This window comes from Parasteatoda tepidariorum, chromosome 2, assembly GCF_043381705.1.
Source record: "Parasteatoda tepidariorum isolate YZ-2023 chromosome 2, CAS_Ptep_4.0, whole genome shotgun sequence".
NCBI classification, from domain to species: domain Eukaryota; kingdom Metazoa; phylum Arthropoda; class Arachnida; order Araneae; family Theridiidae; genus Parasteatoda; species Parasteatoda tepidariorum.
In genome coordinates this window covers 103,142,601-103,165,737 of record NC_092205.1, presented here as the reverse complement: position 1 = coordinate 103,165,737, position 23,137 = coordinate 103,142,601, and the positions used below count along the sequence as shown (strand labels likewise).

At 29.2% G+C, this 23,137-nt stretch overlaps 1 protein-coding gene across 2 annotated transcripts in view; it reads left to right on the top strand.

Moving 5' to 3' along the window:
• The window catches only part of LOC107440653 (E3 ubiquitin-protein ligase MYCBP2), a 162,622-nt gene that overhangs the window by 48,717 nt on the left and 90,768 nt on the right, over positions 1-23,137 (top strand). For both annotated transcript variants that reach the window (XM_043049991.2, XM_071178081.1), the window contains exons 20-30: positions 1,774-1,855; positions 4,608-4,737; positions 6,755-7,010; positions 11,396-11,474; positions 11,555-11,629; positions 15,267-15,607; positions 15,689-15,816; positions 17,716-17,807; positions 18,485-18,619; positions 18,695-18,778; positions 21,551-21,647. In XM_043049991.2, coding sequence (XP_042905925.1) covers positions 1,774-1,855; positions 4,608-4,737; positions 6,755-7,010; positions 11,396-11,474; positions 11,555-11,629; positions 15,267-15,607; positions 15,689-15,816; positions 17,716-17,807; positions 18,485-18,619; positions 18,695-18,778; positions 21,551-21,647 — 1,499 coding nt within the window. The remainder of the gene's footprint in view (positions 1-1,773; positions 1,856-4,607; positions 4,738-6,754; positions 7,011-11,395; positions 11,475-11,554; positions 11,630-15,266; positions 15,608-15,688; positions 15,817-17,715; positions 17,808-18,484; positions 18,620-18,694; positions 18,779-21,550; positions 21,648-23,137) is intronic.

The following is a 23,137-nucleotide window of genomic DNA, read 5'->3' as shown; positions in this document are numbered from 1 at the left end:
TATTTTTGAAAATTTAATTTTTTTATTATTATAGTTTTACAGTGTTAAGTATAATCTTGTATCTATTTACAATTTAGAAAATTCCTCGCAAGTGATTTTTGTAATTTTCACAATGACCGGACCTTATTTGTGCAAATTTACCAAAGTAGGACCCTGGTTGAAACAATGTGACTCTTACAAATTATGAGTAATTTTTTTACAATTTTACACAAATAGGACCTTTCACAAAATATCTGAGCAGATCTGTGATCGGACATGGTGCATAGCGTTTTTAAAAAGTGCCTAAAGATGCTTACTTTTGATATTCCTTTTTTAAGAGCCCTGAAAGGTGCTTTTTCATTAGGTACTTTTAAAAAGTACTCTTTTAAAAAATGAGATTTTTTTTATGGTGTCGATTCTCGCCACTTATTGTGTAAAAGCATGCTTTTAACATTGTTCTATTTAATGTTTTCACAATTCATTTAATCACAATCCATTTCGGCCTACCGTCAGTCCTTAGCGTATGAAAGCGCCAATCATTTTATAGATTTGATGAAATACTTGCAGATCTGCATGTGCATATACCAGTGTTTTTATCATAGACAAAAAATGGGTGGGATTTCAAAAAGTTAAGTGAGATTTCTATAAACTAAAAAAACACAAAAACTCTTGGAAAAAAAATCATTTCCTTAATTATAATACATTTTTAGCGTCTTCTATTTTTTAAAGCATTGAATATTTTTGGTGCATCATCATAGAAGATTTTGCCTTTACAAGGTATTTGTCCATTTTACATTAGCACATGAAAAATTTGAACGTCTTACATGAAGAAACCTTACCTAGGGTAAGCACGTGGTTGCAGAGAAATAATGAAAGATTCAGGAAGAAAAGTGAAGCGGATTTTATTCTAAATGGAGTAATTTGAAGCTTTTTCCAAAATACGAGAAATGCGTGAATTTTGAAATTGATATATAGAATTCGCGAATTTCTCGCGCTAATCATTTTTTGATGCGAGAAAAGAAAAAAATATACGAGATTCTCGCATTCTCGCGCTGTAGTGAAAACACTGATATACTAAGCTAGATTCAGTTGGAATTATGTGCAACCCGGCTGCATTTTGCAAGAGATTCTCAATTTCCAGCTTCATTTTCCTCCCTCTGAAGTTGAACCGAAAAATCTCTCTATCTCTTTATGGTGGCTAATATAATTTTTTAAAAAAAGAGTTCATTGTCAGGAACTAGTTATTTTAACATGATCATGTAAAGTCTTTGAAAATTATTTTGCATTTTGTTAATGGGTATAATGTTTAAAAATATTTTTTAAGTGCTTAAAAAATACTTAAAAGGTACTTATTTTTTGTTGAAAGATTTGGCTGTGCACCATGTTGCTTGTTCTTCTAATTTTGTATGGAGCAACTTCTCTCACTGGTTACGTATTTGAATAGCTGAACGTCTCCTCTCTTTATTCTTTGTTTTTAGTCTATAAAATACTTTCTCAAAAGAAATAATAAAGTTGGAAATTCTTCTAAATCCTTGCTAGATTCCCAATAGTAAATGTTTTTTAGTATTTACTTAAACTAATAATATACAGTCAGTTATATACCTTCTATTACTGAAGTTCAATCAGGAAATCGTTAGTTTTAAACATAGATTATTTATGTCTTAGTTATTTATCTGCATAAACTAACTTTTAGGTTGTTTTTTTTAAAATCTTACAAGCAATTTAGCTATTGTAAAATATGAATCCTTTTATATGTAAGCATTGCAATTTTTATTCATTTTTTTCTTCAATCAGTTCTGCTGCTTCGCAATGGGGACGTTTATACATTTGGTAATAATCAACATGGGCAGCTGGGCCAAGGAGATTTTCTTATAAGGTAAGAAATGCATCTTTTTGAAAATTATCTTTAATTTCTTTCGAAAAAATTTATGTGTGTAACTATTCCAGTGTCATAATTAATCAATGTTATAATTAATAATGTGGAAAATCTACAAAACTGAATTCTATTCTCCGTGACTGTAGGAAAATGTAACTTAACTAAAGTTTTGCCATATCATGTTGGCTCACATTATTCCACATTACAAGATTATAAAATGAAATTGAAGTGGACTTTATCTGCGTCTTGATGGAAGTTAACCCTGTCATTGATTTCATTTATCTTGAGCCTTGGTGGCTCAGGGGATAGAGCTTTCTCCTTCCAATGAGGTGAACCGGATTTGAATCCCAGCGGTCAATACGAATTCTGCAACAGCTACACTGACAACAATCCTGTTGTAAAATATCCTCAGTTGTAGACGGATCATGAGTTAGAGTCCCTTTGCTGTCTGACTAACCATGGGAGTTTTTCGTGGTTTTCCTCTCTATGCAATGCAAATGCGGGTTAGTTAAATCAAAAAGGTCCTCCACAAGAATCCGAATTTCTCCCAATACTTGATCCAGGAGTTTTGTTAAAACCTTACTTTTTTTTACAATCTTAAATATATTTCCTCAAAGCTAATCTTTAATATATTCTTATGAGTCTAATTTTTTACCCACAACGTTAAATGAATGGTAACAATAGGGTTTTGATAAAAAAAAAACTTTTTATGATATTTTGGCGAGATAAGTTGCTTTTGTTTTATCAGTATTTGAAATGTAGCAATCGTCAAAAACATAAAGTGGAAGTGCCAAATTTTAATCCTAACTTTGATGAAATTTAAACATAGTCGTAATTACAGGATCCCAGGCGTCAAACATGAAGAAAAATGAAAAAGAATGAACTTTTGAAACAGTGTACATACATGTTTCATTGATTTTTATTATGTTCAGTTGGTTTCAGGTTAAACTGCAGGTTTGGTATAGAATCTGACAAGTACACAGGAACTTCGGTACTTAAACCTAGTATGTGGTTGATTCCACCACAAAAAGTTTAGTCCTTGAAACCTAGTTTGTTGTAAATTCTACCGTGGAAACTTTGGTTCTTGAACCTAGTTTGTCGTTGATACTGTTGAGAACCAATTATCCGGGATGCTCGGGACCATCGCTATTCCAGAAGTCTGAATTTCCTGGTTTTCTGGATCGACCAAAAAGTGTCGTTAATCGATATTTTATCCAACCCGAATTACAAGGAAAAAGTGTAACACATTTTAAAGTAAGAGAAAAAAGAAAAGCACTCCTAAATTTAGGAAGAAAAAGAAATGGTTGAAAAATAACACTTAAAAGATTAAGAAAAATTTGCAAGTTTAGACAAGAAAAACAAATTTAAAAAATACGAAATTCTCATATTTATTTTTTAAAAATTATTACAATTCCTAAATTAACTAATATAAACAAAATCAATGATTAAATAACACAATATATTTCATACCTTATTATACGGGGGGACAATAAAATAAGAGGAAAACTTATTAATCTAAATAAAAACAACACTAACTTGAAAATTATCGAACTGAACGCAAGATCAACAGAATTAAAATAAAAAAAACTAATGATAAAATTTATGAATAAGAAGAATTAATTTATTTAGTACGAAATTTATCGTGAAAAGAAAAAAAAATCAAACGTAATGGAATCAGAAAAACAAAACTGCAATCTGCTTTATAAAATAATCGTATGTTTAAATTTGTAAACAATTCTCCTTTTATTTTTTATAAAAGCACGATTTTTAACGAAAGCAGATGTGATTCCACATTAAGAAAAACTTGCAAATGATACAGCACTTCCAAAAAATCAGAATTTATTCCAAAGAAAAATTTTTTATTTTTATTAATCAATGTCTAATAGATAAATATATTTTTCTCTTTCATCTTCTATTCACTGATATGCATATGCAATGCATTTTCCCCACCTCCTCATAAATCAAAGAGAAAACGAAATCAGCATGCCATTCCTTTGAGTTTGATTGGCGGCCTAATGGAGAAAATAAAGCATTCGTCCCTTCCCTGCCTCCTCTCAATCGAAAGATCTTCAAGGTCATGGAAGAAATGACGCTTCTTTGGGCAAACGGGAAAAAAATAATTTCCCTTCCTCACATTTTCCTCTACTCAACTTCAAGGATGAGTCTAATTTCCACTTTTTTTAAAATAGCGGGAAAACCGAGCAAAATGTTTCCAGGTTTTCTGGTTTCACGGTTATCTAGATACCGGATAAATGGTTCTCTACTGTACCACCACAGTATAAAAAAATAAAAACTAACTAAATGGTGGTTTAAATAAAAATTTTAAATATTATAAACTGACTAAAGAAATCAAAACAAGTCATATACACATTTTGGCACCATTTTTTCATTTTTCTACTATTATTGGAACTATTACAATCTGTAACCCAAAAGAAAGTGTTTTTGGACCCACCTTGTGCTTCTTGTAGAAATTACTTACTTGAATGTCTTCTATTTTTTCTATTGTAGATAAGGAAATAATATAAAGTATCAAAGCATTTTAACATACAAAGAGACAAAGTTCAAATTTCAAGAAAAAATAGGCATGAGTGCGGAATTAGACATCAATGAGGAAGGGAAATAATTTACTTGGAATCTTTTAGATTTTATGCTTCATTAATTACTTCTCTAAAAATTGCTGTTTGATGTCCTTTTAAAAGTCAGTTTCTTTCTTTAATATGTTAAGATGTGTGACTCAAATATCTCTTTACAGAGGACAGCCAACATTATTGAAGCTTCCATCTGCTTATCTGCCAACAACTATAACTCAAGTTGCTGCTGGTAGCTGCCATACTGTTTTATTAAGTGAAAAGGGACAGGTTTTCACATTTGGAAGTTTTCAGGTATTTTTCATGTAAATGTTATAGTAAGTTAAGTTACAATAATAAGCTTACGAAGAAAAGAGAGGCAGAAAACCATTTTTATCTAGATGCGACAGACTCTTTCTCTTTGTATCGAAATTGATTGGTATCATCTGAATAATAGCATACAAAAAGTTGTTGTTGTCTGTTGAAATTTTTGCAGTTATAAGTAACTTGTGAAAAATATTTAGTGCTTGTGATAAGTTCATTGGTTTATTCTTACATACCAGCCAAGTCTCCTGTTTTTAAAGAAGGCTCCTGTATTTTGCAACTATCTCTTGTTTACCCGTATATTCTCAAATTCCTTCATATTTGTTGATGAAATTTAAAAAAAAGAAAGAAAAGAAATTGGCGATAAAATATCCTCTGATGGTGCTATTGTTAGTTCTGCAGTATGTTGAGTGTAAATAGTTTAAGTTATTAAGTTCTAACGTATAATATGGGGGAAGTCATTAATTTATACAAATGCTTTCTTATAGTAAGTAAAATACAAATGCAGGATACAGTAAAGGCCCCTAATTTTTGACAATTATATTTTTTAGCACTCAATCTTTCCATTTAAAAAAACTTTTCACAGTTTCCCCCTTAATTGTATAATTAATGGTTTAAAAAATCTTTAGATTAAGATCAATATACATATTTTTTACTTTGCTTAAATGTAAGTGCAAATATTATTTCCAATTTTGAATTTCTCTATTTGGCTTACATGATTATGCATGATGTATCAAAGCTTTACTTGTAGCCTAAAAAAATGTCGCTAGTAAAATCGCGGTTATTTTGTTTCTCCTATGTTGGCAGGTATGATCTTATGAATTCGAATTTAAAATGAATTAATGCATACTGGAGGGTTTGAAATGAAAAGACCCAATTCTAGTGTCATGCACTGTGGCCAGAATGTTGTTTCTAATCCTCTGAGCTGACTGACACCTGTCAGATTATAGTTTCATTAGTTTGTTAACTTTGATTGCAATCAAAGACACCATTATCAAATCTTCCATTGTAAGCCCAAGACACTTCAGATATCAATGCTTAATGTGTATTACATTTCTGACGAGCCTTACGAGAACTTAATGAATTTCATTAAAAAAACGTTTTAACATCAACAAATAGAAATTTAAAAAAAAAAATGCGTTTTGGTGTAACAATAGTATCTTCATCAGTAGGATCAATCATTAAAGTGGAAGGCAAGTAAAACATGCATATCAAGATAATTTTTGACCACATGATTGGAGGAGGAATCTGTTCTAATTGTTTTTGTATTTCGAATGCTTTAATTTTTTTATTTGTTGTTATACCTTATGGGTCTGTGGGGAGAGTTTTTACGCTCGAGCGAATGATGTACACATCAAGTGCTGCTGCTAGTAATAATTTTTATTAAAAAAAACACTGAATAATGCATAAATAAACTGTTTTACAAATTGTTTTAATATTTGATACTTTATTTTATGAAAAAAGATTTTTTTCCACTTGGGTTGGAAGAAACTTTCCTGACAAGGAGACTTTTTTTCACTGGGAAACATGGTGCTTAGCTTTTTTAAAAAGCTCTTAAAGGTGCTTTTTTTATAGGATGTTTTTAAAAAGTGTTAAATTTTTCCTTTTCAAAAATGCGATTTTTTCCCCTCTACCGTGTCGACTTTTGCTGCGTATTATGTAAAAGTTGGTTTTCACTCTGTTCACTATTAAACGTTTTCACAAATCATTCAACCACAATCCATTTCGGCATACCGTCGGCTTGCAACACACGATAGCACCCCAATCATGTTACATGTTTGATGAAATACTTGGGAGTCTGTATGTGCATCCACTGATCTGGGTTTGTCATTGATACGAGAGAAAAAATAAAATTTTAGTTTAATATTGAAAATTAATTGTTCATGGGACGCATTTCTAATTTTCTATTCCAATGCTTTGTGAAAAGTGTTGGTCATTGAAGCAAGAGAAAAATTAATGTTAATGAAATTGTATTTTAATATTGAAAATTAATCGTTAATTTATTTAGAAGGGACAGTTAAGAAGAGGTCCCCCACACTCTTCTTTAGAAGAAAATAAAAAAGACAGGAGAAAGTCGGAACGAGATAAGGACGCTACTTGGAGTGCAATACCTGGTGCAGTGCCAAACATAGGAACAAAATACGGACGTAGAGCTACTTGGATTGGAGCTTCTGGCGACCTAACTTTTGTCAAAATTGATGAATCTCTCATAAATTCTCATAACTTGAGCAAATCTAGTGTTGTTTGTAATAAATCATGTATTGGTAAGTCTTATTCAATTTCTCTTTGTTCTGAAATGAAAATATTAGTTTACATATTTCTGAAATCTTTAAGTTCCTTGGTAAATTTTGTATTATTTTTTTTTTATCAGTGTTTATTATTAAGTTCTGTGTGTAACACATTTTGCATTTTCTTATAGCATATTGATTTTTTCTAAACTTTCAAAAAGCTTTTACAATAGGCCACTGTATTTTAAGCTACTTGGTCCTTTGAGGATGCTGATTGATTTTGATTTATGAATTAATTCGTTTGATCATAGCATTATTTTTAAGAGTGAAAAGTTAATGAATTATTTGTGATATTGTATTTATGGTGTATTTAGTGTATTTGCAAAATTTCTTTGTTAAAAAAACTTTTAGATTGTTATTAGTGTATATTTTTTTCTCAAACAAACCCATACTTCTTGTAACTGTTAAATTATATCAAGAAAAAAAAAGAGTGTCTAAATTTTGACAGTAAAGCATGAATATAAATTTTATGTTAAATTTTTTTTTTCAAATTAAAATAACTCTGTAATGGTATTTAGAGCTATGGATCACACCTTAATCAAATGGTTGTATTGAATCAAATGACTTTCACATTTTTGTGTATAAATTCATGTTTTTTTTAATGAGAAATTATCTGATAAACAACAGTCTAAAGATAGAATCATGCGTTAGAATCACATTTTTAAATAATGATTGCATGAAAAATTTCTCTCTTAAAATGAATTTTTTTCCAAATTTTTCGAACGATAGACATGGGAAACTGTTATTTTTGCAAACAATCTAAAGTGAGTATTATTAGAATAGCATTTGTGATGGAGGCTGATAAAATAAGACAATATGCACAAAAAAAAAGGGGAGAGCCACCTAGCTGCCAACTCTACTGGATTTTCCAGTAGACTACTGGATTTTGCTAGTTACTCCTGGTCTACTAGTTTAATTAAAATTCTCCTGATTTTGTAAATTTTAGAAAATTCCCTATAATTGAGTAAGTTTCCTAAAAAGTCCTCATTCAAGTAGAATTTTTGTACAGATTATTGCTTGCTTACTTACTAATACATAATGAAGCAAACCTCATTTACAGAAATCAGTTTAAAACTTTTGTTATAAAATGTTCTGTTTGTTTTTATTCTGAACTCTTTTTTTTTAATTAATTAAAAAAAATCTTTTTTAACTATCTTTGATGAATTAAATGTCTTCTAATATTCAAAAAATTATGAGTATACATAATACATAACATTTCAAGTATGTTTAATGTCAATTATAACTGGAAAATATAGCAATTTTTTTATTTTGGTGACTGTTAAGATCCCTAAAATTCCCTATGTGTAAAAAATTTAGTACATTATGCAACAATTATCAGGAAATTTAAATTATTTTGTAAAATCTACTGGATTTTTTCCTATCCATGTTGGCAGCTATGGAGCCATGAATCAAGGTTATGCTGTATTTAAAAACTGTGCCTGCTGAAAGTAAAAGTAGATTATCAGAATTATAAAATGCAGTTACAATAGAATTTTGATAGTAATGTCATACTCATGGGTGCCACTCTTCAGTCTCAGGGATTGAAATTAGTCTTGAGTGGGCACTAAATTCTATCAATTCATATCTCTCTTAAAGCTTTTTTTTTAAATTATTTTTTTTTATTTCCTTAAAAAAGTAATCAATATTTTCTGTTAAAAATAAATTTCAATAGAAACGTTATTTTTTTATGTTTATTGCTGAATGATCAAGTAATAATGTAACACTGCAATGAACGAATTGATTGGAATTCAACATTTGCTTGTATCAGGGATGAGATTTTTCTGCGTTTTAGCTGATTTCTGCATTTTTCACTTTTATCTCTTGAATTTCAGCTTTTTTTTTTTTTATCAAAAATTCAGATTTTTCTAAAATTTTCACTTTTTTTTTATAAGTATTCCGCTTTTTCAGAATATTCACCCATTTTCAAAGAGAAACAGAAATTTCAAACTACATAGCTACCAATTCTTTCTCATTTTTACTTATTTTAGCTATTTTCTCCCCTTTTACTCGCTGCAGATAAGATTTTCCGCATTTTTTACCCGCCCTCCAGATAGATCCGATTTTTGTAGTTCAAACGACGCTGTTTCTGACAAGCCTTTTAGAGGTCCCAAGCCTGGAATCTTCTGATATCTCGATTCTTATTCACACGATTTTAATATCAAACATAGCTTTTCATATTTGCGTGTTGAGATTCTTATTCACGCGATTTGAATATTGTGCGTTGTGATTTTTATTTGTGCCTTTTTAAAAACCTATGAAGTGATTCGTATTTTTGCAAGTTTAAAATTCTATGTCTTGATTTGCTCATGCTGTTTATAATATTAAATAAAAATCAATTAAAATCAAATAAAAANTTTTGCGTTGTGATTCGTATTTGTGCCTTTTTAAAAACCTATGAAGTGATTCGTATTTTTGCAAGTTTAAAATTCTATGTCTTGATTTGCTCATGCTGTTTATAATATTAAATAAAAATCAATTAAAATCAAATAAAAAACAATCAAATATCAAATAAAATCAACTTATCAAATAAAAAACAATTATCTAAACAGTTGCTGATTGTCATGTAATTTTTCAAACTAAAATAGCAATTTTTGTATGTTAAGGAGTTACTATATATTTCCACTTCACTGTTATTGATATGTTTCAAAGGGCTCTAGTTAGATTAGACTATAACATGAACATAATGATTTGGTCCATTGTTAAAATTTTTTTTCCCAATATAATTTAAAAAGTAATATTACTGATATATTTGCTATAAATTACATAACAGTATTTATTAAAAGAACTGAAATATTAATGTATATTCTCAGTAGTTTTAATTTGCTAAACCAGGTAGTTTTTCAAGTAATAATTGTCTCGTATGTAAACTGAGGAAAAATATAATTTCCAGCTTTATTTTTTCAATTGGTAATTTTTATTTTCACTAAATGTTAAGTATCAATGTAATCATTTATATAATAATAGATTAGTACACAATTGTATGTCAACACATCATTTATTACCTGAAACTGTCTGGAATTTATTATTAAAGGGTTGCGCTTGCGTAAAATTTTCTATCGTGGAAATTCAGCTTTTTTGCCTTTTGGCTAATCTCATCCCTGTTGTATAAATAAAATTTATACTATTGTTGAATATAAATCTGCTTAGTGTACTCTTTCCTACCACATTTCTAAATGCTTTCCAAATTTAAATTGCAATGTTTTTTTTTTTTTTAATTTTTTTTATTTAATTTCTTTTTCAAATAAATTTTTAGAGCTGGGACAAAAATTAATGGGGAAATAAAAAATGCAGAAATGAATGATGTATATTAGTGGTTTACATCAGAGATTTTACTTAGTTATTAGAGTAAAAAACACATATAGTGAACTCTGGCAACTACGATATCCGATACAACAACACCCCTTATTACAATAATGTTTCGTAGTCCCGACGAACTTGCATATGAATTAATGTTATCCACCTCTCAATAGTGCGATGTTCTCTGAAGCCCCTGTAGAACGATTTTTTTTTTTCAATTTTCAACCTTATTTTCCCCATTTATTATTGGTTTTCAAATAATGTAAAACTTTTTTTAATCATATTTGCCATTTTTTAAAAAAATCTTTCCCAACAAGAGAAGTCCCAATACTGATTATGTACTTATTTCTTTTCACCACAGTGAATGGCTTTTGTATTATGATTTAATTCTCCATCCTTGATATACGTAGACCACCCTAGGACCTTCCGTTCTTAGAATTGCTTTCTTATCTCTTAAGAAGTCACAAATGTAACATTTCTATCTGATTTCATATTGAACCATAATTATCACTCTGCAAACTAAATTTTTATGTAATATATAAATAGATTTATAGTTAATAAATATATAACATTAAAATTTAAAAAAAATCTCATTGTGTCCCCAAAGTATGTAGACCCTCGATATAATAATATATCCCTCTACAACAATATATTTATTGGGTCTCCAAAATATTGTTGTTGCGGGGTTTTACTGCACAAGGTAAGCTGCTATTTTCATTCTTTTTTTTCTATTAAAAATAAATTAATAAAATAGAGAAAAATGTTCATTTTTTTTTTGCAAAAGTAAACAAATTATTGATTTAATATATGGGCCATTATCATTGAAAGGTGCATTTTGCAGTCAGATAACTTCACATCTTGGAAAATTCTGGCAAACAACGCTGGATTGTGTTTATTGGTTAACAAAAATAAGTTCAGTCTTGAAGTTTTTTTTAGAGTGGCACCCATGGTCATACTGAGAGATTAAAGTTGATTGATAAACTGAGCTTACATGACATAAATTATTGTATTCTTTTTATTTAATTAAATACAAGAGAAAGTATATGCATTTTTTTTTTGTATAGGTATCATTCCTAATCAAATTGAGCAGGCCTCATCTTTTAGGAGTTTGGTCATAAGCAAATCAGATGGTTCGTGCCGAAGGTGAGTTGTGCGCTTTTCTTATGATTCATTTGTGCTTTGCATTTTGTTATTTGGTAAATAGTTTTCCTGTTGTTTTGTAGCTTCAGTTCTGTTGACCAGCTGGAACTGAAAGATTATTCCGTTTGTCTTGACAGTGTCTACAATGTGCTTTGGAGGTATGTGGTGTCTTTTTGTTGTATGGGGTGAATAATAATTATTTAACTAAATGTTTTTTTTTTATTTAACTGTACTTCTTTCTTCACCATTTCCCGATTTTGAGTACTGTAGTGTTGTGTTCAGATCAGATTTTTGCTTATTGAAGGAATTTTTTAGTAAAAATATCTTTAAAAAGAGTCATGAGAAGCAATAATGTTTTAAAAAACTAATGAACCAAACTTAGACTGTACATGAGTTACTAGATCTAAAATTGCCATAGGATCAGAGAATGGTCAGGAAGTTTGCTTTCGGGTAATAATGTAGTTTCCGGTCAAAACCTGGAACATAATAACAAATTTCAAAACTGATTGTAACAATGCATACTATTTATGGTGGGTATATATGTATAGTATGGTGTGTATAGTATACTGTATATAGTATATATATGTATATTGTAACTATGTTTACTATGTATAGTATACCCAATGTATACTTTATAACCAATGTAACAATAAGTAAGCAAGTTTAACATCTACTTTTGTTATTTCTTGCGAAAATTCAGCTTCAACATATGATTAAACTGTTTTAGAATTATTATCATTAAAAAATTAATATGTGAAAATTAGTTTTTGTTAAACAGTTCCTTGTTTCAAATTTCTTAAGTATAATTATATTTACAGTTTTTAATCTTTTAAAACCTAAGTTCTCTGCATAAATTAATTTTAGTTCTTAGTCGCAGGTAGATATATGAGGCTAACAATGTGAATGATATGATTATCAATGAATTGTTTTCCGCCGGCTAGGTGGCTGAGCGGTTAGCGTGCCTGACTGCGAAGCCAATTGCTATGGGTTCGAAACCTGCTCATTCCATGGATGTTTCTCTCTGTGTGTTGTCCTCTGTTGTGTGTGATGTGTGAATCCGGCCCACCCTGTAAACGGGTATCTGTGGCGTGGGTAATGTTGCTCACCTCTGTGACTTAGGCTCACAGGTGCCCACTGGGTAACATTAAATGAGCAACACTTTTGGCATCTTCCGAGGTAAAGAACATATGTTCAGTACCTGCCATTAGACAAAAAAAATTGTTTTCTCAAGGGTTTTTTTATTTACATTTTCTAGTTTTTGTACCAAGTAATGGCTCCATCTATAATTTATCTTATTGTGCTTTATAAGATCTTCATTTTAAACCTTCATCCAGTAAATTTTTTTTCTCTCTTTTTTACTTAATTTAATATTTGGCATATTTTCTATCGAAAAGTAATTTTTATTGTTAAATGAATTTAAAAAAATATTATACTTCTGCCAAATATAGCAAAAATGAAATCTGGAATTATATTAAATTTTTCGTGGAAACCTAGAAAAATCAAATAATAAAAGGAAAACTTATTAATCTAAATAAAAACAACCTTTGAAAATTATTGAACAGAAACGATATTTAAAAAGGGCACTAACATAGATATTAAAACCTGGAACAAGGCAGGATATTATAAGATCAACGAAATTAAAAAATAAAACAATAAAACTTAATGATAAAATTTTTGAATGAAAGGAATTTATTGAGTACAAAATTTATCTTAAAAAGAAAGAAAAAAAAACTCAAAGGCAGTGGAATAAAAGAAACAGAATCAAAATTAAAAAAAGAAAACTGTTATCTGCTTCATAAAATAATTGTCTTCTTTTATTAACAAATAATATGCTTAAATTAATAAACAATATTCTCCTTTTATTTTAGTTTTTCAGAAAAGACTATTTTTAACGAAAGCAGATGTGATTCCTCATCAAGAAAAACTTGCTAATGATACCGCATTTCTAAAAAGTCAAAATTTATATTGATTTCTTAATCTGTCAAATAGATAAATATAACTGGTGATTAAAAAACGTTTTGTTCGTAATAAATAATGCATCATCTGAAATAATAAAACAATTCGTCATAATAAATCAAAGATAAAAACTGAGTAACTAAAGTGGATTTAAAATAAATTTCACATGTCAGTACTCTTAGCCAGAAGTTTTAAGTTCCTTAACTCGTACATTCATTGATATGCGTGTGCAATGCATTTCCCCCACCCCCTCGTAAATTAAAGAGAAAATGAAATAAGCATGCCACTCCTTTAAGTTTTATTGACAGCAGTTTACCAGGAAAACAACCAACACACGGGAGAAAATAAAACATTTGTCCCTTCCCTGCCCTCTCTCAATCTAATGATCTTCAAGGTCAGGGGAGGAGAAAAATTCCCCCCTTTTTCTCTACTCAACTTCAAGGATGAGTCAAATTTCCACTTTTTGTTAAAATCGCTATACTTCAAAATAGCAGGAAAACCAAGCAAAGTTCTTCCTGATTTTCTGGATACCGGATAAATGGTTCTCTACTGTATTGTAATATTAAGCAGGCAATGAAATCTTCATTTTTTGGGGGGTGATAGGGAAATGGAAAATTGTTTTACTCAGTTCTTTTGAATGTTGAACAACAAAAATATACTTAAAAGACGGTGTAAAAGACTTTACTTTGTAGTTTCAAAAAAAAAAAATCTCTTTTAGAGGATATAGATATTGTTGAGAAGAGATTAAAATAGTATAAATATAACTGCGTTAGACTAATACAATAATAAAAGTATTGTTTGACTTTGTATAAATTCTCAATAGTAGAGCAACTCTTATTATTCAATCGCTTCATAAAATTGTACTTCATGAATTACCCAACAGAATAATTTTAAATAAATGTACTTTTTTTAATTTTTATCATTAATGAATCACAGAGAGTTGAAATTTTCAAAAAATGCAGTAAACCCATCTCAATCATATTATACTAAATTAAAGCTGGTAACTAAAAGCAGAGATACCATGGCTGAAGCATAAATGATGAGGCTAAATTTGTGAAAGTTAATTGACAAAGACATATTAATAACATAATTAGTGTGTCAATTTGTCTGAAGCTTGAAAATGATTTTATAAACAACTTAGCTATCTTTTTAAGTATGAAAAAATTGACCAAGGTGATTGCTTTATTTTTTAATGATAAACAATCACTGATTTAAGTGAGTAAAAAAGGTAAGCTTCTTAATGACTTCTGTTACAGAAGCTATTTTTATTTACAGTGATATAAAAAATTGAATTTTGCATACCAAGTTTTGCAACAATTAAATTGTATGCAATTAAGTTTTTCTTTTTTTCTCTCTTCATTGTTAGTCATTTAATAGAATAACCCCTAGCAGCAAAATAACTTGGGCCCCCATTAGACCAATGTACCTGAATCTTGGCTAAATAAAAGTTCAAAAGGTCAGTATTTTTCCTGTATTGGCCATACACAGAAATGTACGATTCACCCATTATTTTACAACCACTTTAGAACCTGTTTAAAGTTGTTAGAGTTGCTCAATATTTTATAATCATTATTCAGCTAATATAAGCCCTATGTTGGTCTTGTATAGGCCATTCTAGGACCCATATTAAAAAATCCATCTCAATATTGGTTCTTCTGTGCATGCTTTTATAGGGCCCCCCTTATTGGACCAATTTTCAGCCCAACTGGAGGACCCAGATAAAATTGTTGCTTGGGGCTACTTATGCTCTGAAGGATTTAGTTGAAGTGTAGAATTGTTTTATTATTTAGTTAAGGAAATTGTGTTTGCTAAGATGTGTCTTTTATTTATTTGTTTTAGTTTTTGTCCCTCAAACCAAAGAATAAGTCTGTACAATATTTGTATCACAGAACTACAAAACTTGTCTAGTCCGCCTGGCAAACTAGCCACTAGTTCTACCATGAGTAACAAAGATTTTGAGCCATCCCTGCCAAAGATTTTGAGTCCTGAGCACATGCTGCCATTCAAGCACGGAATCCCCATCAGCAGAGCTCATGCTGCATTGAACATATTGAGCAGTTTGGACACACTCACCTCTGCTCAAGAACAGAATCTTCAAGTTCTCAACGACGATCGCAAACATCAGAATTTGAGCAAAGTTTATAGCAAAGAAGACTTCTCCATTGTAAATAGGTTTGACAGTAAGTGATTTTACATTAAAATGTGTTCTAGTTTAGTATTTATTTTTTTAAAAAATTGACTGCTTTATTTTCCATGTCAAGGTCATGGTGGTGGTTGGGGTTATTCTGGTCATTCTATTGAGGCTATACGTTTCATGGCAGACACAGACATTCTCTTGGGTGGTTTCGGATTGTTTGGAGGCCGAGGAGAATATACAGCTAAATTAAAGGTCTGGAATGAAAATTTTCTCTTAATCTATATGTGTGTATTTGTTGAAAACTTTCAATTGTTAATCAATTCAGTTGTTATAATGATTGAATTTTTCCATTTAATATTTTTCATAATTTCTATTCTTATATTAATAGTTCCAATTAATAGTTTTATTTTATATTAATAGTTTTTTTAAAAAAAATTCTTTTTTTTTAGCGTTTTGTTATCTGTGTTATCTTCTTGCTTTCTTCATTTAATTATCTTAAGAGTTCTATATATTTGCTGCTTATGCACAATTAACCTTGATTATCCCGAATTAACTCTTGTATGTACATATTGCAAATATTTATTATCCCGAGAAGACTCGGGCATAGCAGAATTTGTCAGTTTGTTTTGTTTTATCACTTTTTTACTCAGCAGGAAGCAAGCATAATCTGCTGTGTTTGGAAATTTGCCAAGTTTTGTTTGGGTGTTTTGTTGTTGGATTGTGGGAGTGTACACTTTGTGCAATATACAATGGTTACTGAATTTACATAGAAAAAGAAGAATAAACAAAAATGGCATATCACTTCACTCCTGTTTGGAAATTATCACTTTGTGTTGTTCCTTGTTTTAAACACTATCAATAGATTAATATTTAACTTTTTTCATTTGCCCCAGATAACTCTGGATAATAAACTGATGGTAAATTAAATAATTTTTACTCATAAAAAAATTTTCAATTTCAACTTAGAGCATTATGTTTTGCTTTAGTTCATTGTATTTATTAATGAAATAAAAAAATATGTTAATTTTTTGTATTTTTTTGCAAAAAAATTGGTAAAGGGAGCGGTTAATGAAGCTGAATTATTCATTTTCTATTTTTTTTTATTTTTCAATCTTTATAGAAACAAATCATGCTGCAGTAGAACTTCGGTTGATTGATTCTCATTAAAAGAGTCGATCGCGCTTGATTTGATTTATTCTTTTTCGTTTGATTGATTCATTGTGAACAATTGTACGGGTAAAATGAAGACTGCTCAACAGCATAAAATGTCAAGTATTGACTTGCAAATTTATGAAAAGTAATAAAGGTATAGTGGACTTCAAAGTTAATAAATTTACAAGAAGAAATTTCATTTCGAAAAATTATGTACTTACTGCAGATATATTAACTATGCAAAAGAAAGATAAATAAACTTATTTATTTATTTAAAATATCTGAATATTTTGGTTTGAACATCCTATTTTTTTCTTAGCGGAAACAAAATTTTTTATTTCAACCGATTGCTGTATATTTTCTGAAAATATGGATACAGTTCCTCATTGTTTAAAAATGAGTGATTAAATTTCTGTGGCCAGATTGGGTTATTGGATGATATGGTATATATTGGCTAGCGTTGCTGTGATTTTGGAAAATTTTCTGAAAATTGTGCTATTCAATAAGTTATATTTTGATTTTCTTTATTTCTTTGTACAGGATATTTCTGTCTATATTTCATTCTGGATGTCTATATTTCATTGGTAAACCTGATGTAATAAGTTTATTATTCAAATAAAAGATGTGGCGGTTTATTGGGAAACGATAATAAAATTTTCTGAATTTTATAAAGATACTGATGGCAAGAAAAGTAGTAGTAACAGTACCATACTTGTCAAGTCTCCTTTTTTTTAACGAAGACTTCTATATTTTACAACTATCTTCTGTTTACCTATATATTCCTAAATTTCTCTGTATTTGTTAAAGAAATTAAAAACAAAAAAAAAAGAGGAAATGGTGATAAATATCTGCCGATATCAAAATACTTAATCCTCAACAGTGGTGCTATTGCTATTATGTTGAGTGTTTATATTTTAATTAAATTTTCATTTTGAATTTTTCTTTTTCACTTACATCCTAATTTGCTGCTTATGTTTTAATATATTTAAATTGTGATAGGTGTTTGATATTGGACCTGAAGGAGGAGAACAAGAAGTTGACGGTGAACTGTTAATTGAAACAGATGAAATACCTTATGAATGTGGGGCTAGGTAATTATATCATTCATGTTTTGTTTAATTACAAGGTCTGTATTATTCATGTACCCCCCTCCCTAAATAATTTTTCTTTACGAGTAATGCCTATGGAAATTTATGGATTTAGGTCGCCGAAAAATCGAATTTTTGAAATGGAATTTACCCCCACCCAATTTCATGTTTCGAATATCTGAATTTGTAACAAAATCCCCACAGTCATATTTTATTAAAATATAGAATGTTTTTATCGTATTTTTTAAAAATTATGGTGTTCTTTCAAAAAATGAAAGACAAAACATCATTTCTAGATCAAATTATCTTTTAAACTTATTTGATCAATTTAAAATTCTAACTGAAGCAAGCCAGTCATTGGCGAATTTCTTTCATTCCGAAACAAGAATAGAAAAATCAGGAGTATTTCTTTTCTTTCCGATGAGCAAGAAAAGTATTTTCAGAATATAATTCTGCAGAAAAAAAAATTATTTGCTTTTGTATTTTTTTCAGCTATTTTATCACTTCAACTCTTTCTTTACTCTGTTTTTTAAATTTATTGCTGTGATTTTGTCGGAGAAAATAGTAACTTTGTTAAGTCATGAAAAATTCTTGGAATTAGTCATGAATTTGAAAATCTTAATTGTAGCAGATACCCTGTATATATAGTTAAAATTCAATGATATACTCTATTATTTCAGGCATAAATATCCAATGCTTTTTGATGAGCCTATTCAGTTGACGGCCAACAGATGGTATGTTGCATGGGCTAGAATATCCGGTCCTAGTAGTGACTGTGGTGCAAGTGGGCAGTCAGTAGTCACTACTGAAGAACAGTAAGAATAACAATATTCATTTTATATTTAACGACTGTTTTCTTCTTACATTTAATTTCTTGTTTTGAATTTTAGGATTGTGTTCTATTTTAAAAGCTCTAAAAAATCCAATAATGGTACAGATGTGAATGCAGGACAGATACCTCAGCTCCTCTACAGGTTGAAACCACTTTTCTAAGTTTTATTATTTTGAGAGAGTTTCTATATGATTCGCCTATTTATGAATATGAATCGAGATATTAATGAAAATAAATTTGTTTTACTTCTTTGAATATAATTAGCTTATAATATATCATAGTGGCTTAAATTTACTGAAACACATTTTATTGTAAAACTACTGAAGGAGTTTGAAACAGTGCAAAAACTCAAACCGGAAGTCTGAATTTATATAATTTATCAGCGTCTGCATTTCATTACTATTTTAAATATTTGTGTTCGTACTGTGTTACACTTTGTTATTCTAAGAATAAATTAATAGAAAAATTCAACACCTCTCTATAAGGAGCTCTCTTATAAGGGATCTCAAAAACAAATTTAAAATTTTTAAAACTATTCTGTTGTAAATAGTTTTAAGCAACAACGTAGTTTTCTACATGTTTAAATAATATAATGGTTTTAATATTTTTTGCTGAAAGCTTTCAAATAATTATTTATTATAACTTGAGGGTTTGCACCTCTAAAACAATGTCCTAAAATTATGAGCTGAAGTAGCATAATTGAGAAAATTGCGACACATTTTTTATTGGATGTAATGTGCCTTCACAAATTAGTGTTTTTCAAAATAGCATTTTTTATATGAGCAGGTTTGATAACTTCACATTTTTAATAATCTGATTTAAATTTCAACAGTGCTGTAAACCAGATGCGTTTCAGTCTTGCCAGCTCACATGATTGAATTTTGATTTGATATTCAGGCTTTTGTGTCCTAATCTCAGGACCTCAGTAGTTAAATGTCAAAATTTATGTTTGTACAGTACAAAGTCCTATATTCAGACGTCCGTTTACCGGAAGGATCTCCTTTTCCGGACATTTTTTAACAATCAAAATTAACAAAACTATTTTTCTTTTTCAAAATAAATTTAATTGTTAATAAGAAGTTGGCAGGAAGGAGAATTTTCCGTCTCGTTATAATTTTTTGCAATTCTCTTTCGATTTTCTTTCGATTTCCGCTGTAATATTAATGTAATAAAAAATTAGGCAATAATAAAAAAATTAGATATTACGGAAACAAAATCAGACCTTTCCCTACTACTCAAAAATATCACATATTTTTTTCTTCTCATGTCTTGTATAAAATAATTATTACCACCAAGAATCAAGCACACAATTTCAGATTGCGCAAATATTTCACATTTTGAGAAAATTGCAGATTTGAGACAAAAGTGTCACTTCTAGAATGGATAAAGTGATTATTCCAAAGCTCGATTCAGAATTCGTGGATCACTATAATATTATATTAAAAACTGAATCAGAATTTTAACGGCTATGTGTAAATCGAAAACTGTTGAAACTGCGATTGAAAAGAAAGCCACATAGACAATAAAATGGTCACAAATTGAGTGCATCAAAAAATAATTCCTCAAAAGCGCAATTTGAAATTTCCCATGTATGATAATGTAGCATTAAAAAACTATGAAAATCCATTTTAATTACGGAAAAAAATGCAATGGCAAGTTCACATAGGATTGCGGGTGAATTGTCAGTAATTGAGAGTGCAATTCAAAGTTTGCCAACCAAAATAATGTCATAGCAAAGCATTTTAAAAACCAAGTGAAAATCTGTTTTAGTAACTACCTAGAAAATGATCGACAGAACAACTAGGATCCTCTGTGGAATCATTGAGAAGGGATTACCAACTGAAATCCGTCATTCAGAATTTGTGGAATGTTCAAATATCGAAATTTTAAAAACCGTATGGAAATCTGTAACAAAAGCTGCAAAAATAGCGTAACCACACGAATTTTTACTTTATTGATTGAAATTAATGTTAATTATCATCTATTTGTTATTTTTTATTGAATAAGGATGTTTGTTTACCTTAAAGACCCATTATCCACAAAAATCTGTTTTCCAAACTTGCCAAAGTCCCGACGATTCCGGATTTGGAACTTTCCACTGTATTAAAAGTTAATTATATTGAATGTACAAATTTCTTACAGTGATTTTGTAGTTGCTTGTTTGTCTTATCCTTAATTCTTATTTAGAACCTTCACTTAAAATTTTGAAATCCTGATAAACGAAAAAAGTACAACACAAATTTTAACAAAGCATCTACGAAGGGTTTTTCTTTTAAGAGTAATGTTTCAACTAATTCTAAAAAAAAAGTTTATGTGAGCTATCTGTTGTATCTTTTTTGGAAAGAGTTTTAGGAAAAGGTGGCATTTCAGATTTTTTCATTCTTTTGATAAGGTTGATACAAAATGGAGTAAAGGAGTAGGAAAAGTACGCAGTGTGTGTGTTGGCCAAATCAAAGCTGAGGGGAGGGAGTTGTTAATCACTTTTCACAGGATGAAACTTGTGAGAGAATATTCATCCAACAGTGACAATATTTTAAGTCAGTAACAAAAATACAGGCTTAATTATATTTTACTTTGTCAAAACAAACTTTTGAGAATTTATTGAATAGGAAGGCAGATCAGCAAGAATTTCCAACACTTTTTATATAATGTTTTTAAAAATAATAATCAGTAACTCAGTCATTTTAAATGCAATTGATTAATTTATTTTATAATATTTAGGGTTAAAAAAAGTAACTTCAATTTTTTTGAGAGATTTTTTTTATTTTAATCTTTGAAATTTATTATTTTTATTTATTTTTTGTTATTTTTTTAATATTTAAAAGGACATTGCCCTTTTATTCATAAAATTTTTTCCTTCAAAATTCTATGCCTTTTAAATTTTTTCTCTAATAAATTGTTTTTGTTCAACCAGAACTGTAACACCTGATAATCAAGGACTATCAAAGCCCAGTGATCAGTTGGAACCTGTGACTGTTTTAACGAAAGACTTTTCCAAGACTGTTACACCCGTAAGCTCAATTATTTATACATTTTCCCTCAATTTTGCCTAACACGAAGAGTAAATAATGTTACCCTTTATAATATAACCCTTCTTTTTCAGAATTAGTGAAATTATGTTCTTTAATTGCATAAGTATCTATCTTAGAGAAATATGTGTATCTGGAAATTAACAATGCTTAGAAAATTTCTTAACCATTTCTACTATTCTTTTGAAGTTAAATAACTGTGTAGAAACTTTAAATTATAAAACATAGTTCAGGATGTTGGCGTGTTATTGGATTTTGACGTGTTATAAAACGTGTGACGTGTTAGCGTGTTATGGGAAAGACACGAAAGATATTTATAGAAAAACTTTGCCAAAACTTCAAACTGATCCATGAATGTCTTTTCAATCATTTAAATTCTGAAACAATAGGAATTTTCATAGAACAATAAGAGTTAATGGTTTATAGTTTTCAATATTCAAAAGCATCATTAATAAAACAGTGAATGTAAGCTAATTGTTTACTGTTGAGGTGAAGTTTTGACTGTATTATTATGTTATTACATTTAGAGCACGTTAAGCACTATATTTCAGGAATTTTCTTTTATATTTATATTTTCTTTTATTATTTAACTATATATATATATATATTTTTTTTGCAACTCTTTCCTTTTGCATGTTTCTATATATATTGGGAGTACAAATAAGTTTCTGCCGTTTTCTATAAAAAATTAGCACTTTATTGTGAAAAACAGTACATTTTCTTTTATTCAAAGTATTTTCCATTACTAGACTCTCTTTTTTCCCTTCTTTGTGGGGGGTCATTCCGCATCAAATCATACAGGATTTTACAAAAATGGCACCCACCATCTCAGATTTTGATGAAAATTTGCACACTTATAGAATTTTTGATGCTGATTTCAAAAATATCAATTATATTTAAATCATTTAAGGGGTTTAAAAGTTATAAGCATTTATATTTTTGCCAAAATGGCACATTTGCCGCACTTTTGATTCATACATCAATGGCTATTAATGATTGTAACTCACCTTATATTTCTCAAAGAGCAATAATTTTATTTTTATTTTATTCAGAATAAAATAATCTGTCATTTAAACACATTTGTTTGCAAATAATTATCTTACTTATTTAGTAAATGGTTCTGTTTTGCAGTTTTTTGATCAACAGAGTTGAGTAACTTTTATATTTATATTATATTATAGTTGATTTCTGGCAACTCGCCCCCTTCAATTTCAAAAATATTTTAGGCAAAGATGGTTGAAAGAGCAAACTAACATCTGATATAAAAATTTTGATGGGCGGTTCACTCACTTTTTAAAAAAAAAAATATTTTTCTTATGAATTATTATGCGTTAAAAGTATTGGTAGTGTGATGATTCATAGTCTTTAATTGTAACTAGAGTATAATAAAATGAGAATGATAGAAAAATATGTAAAATAAAGTAATTATTTATTAAATTATTTTTTTCTTCTTTATTTGAGCCCCCCCCCCC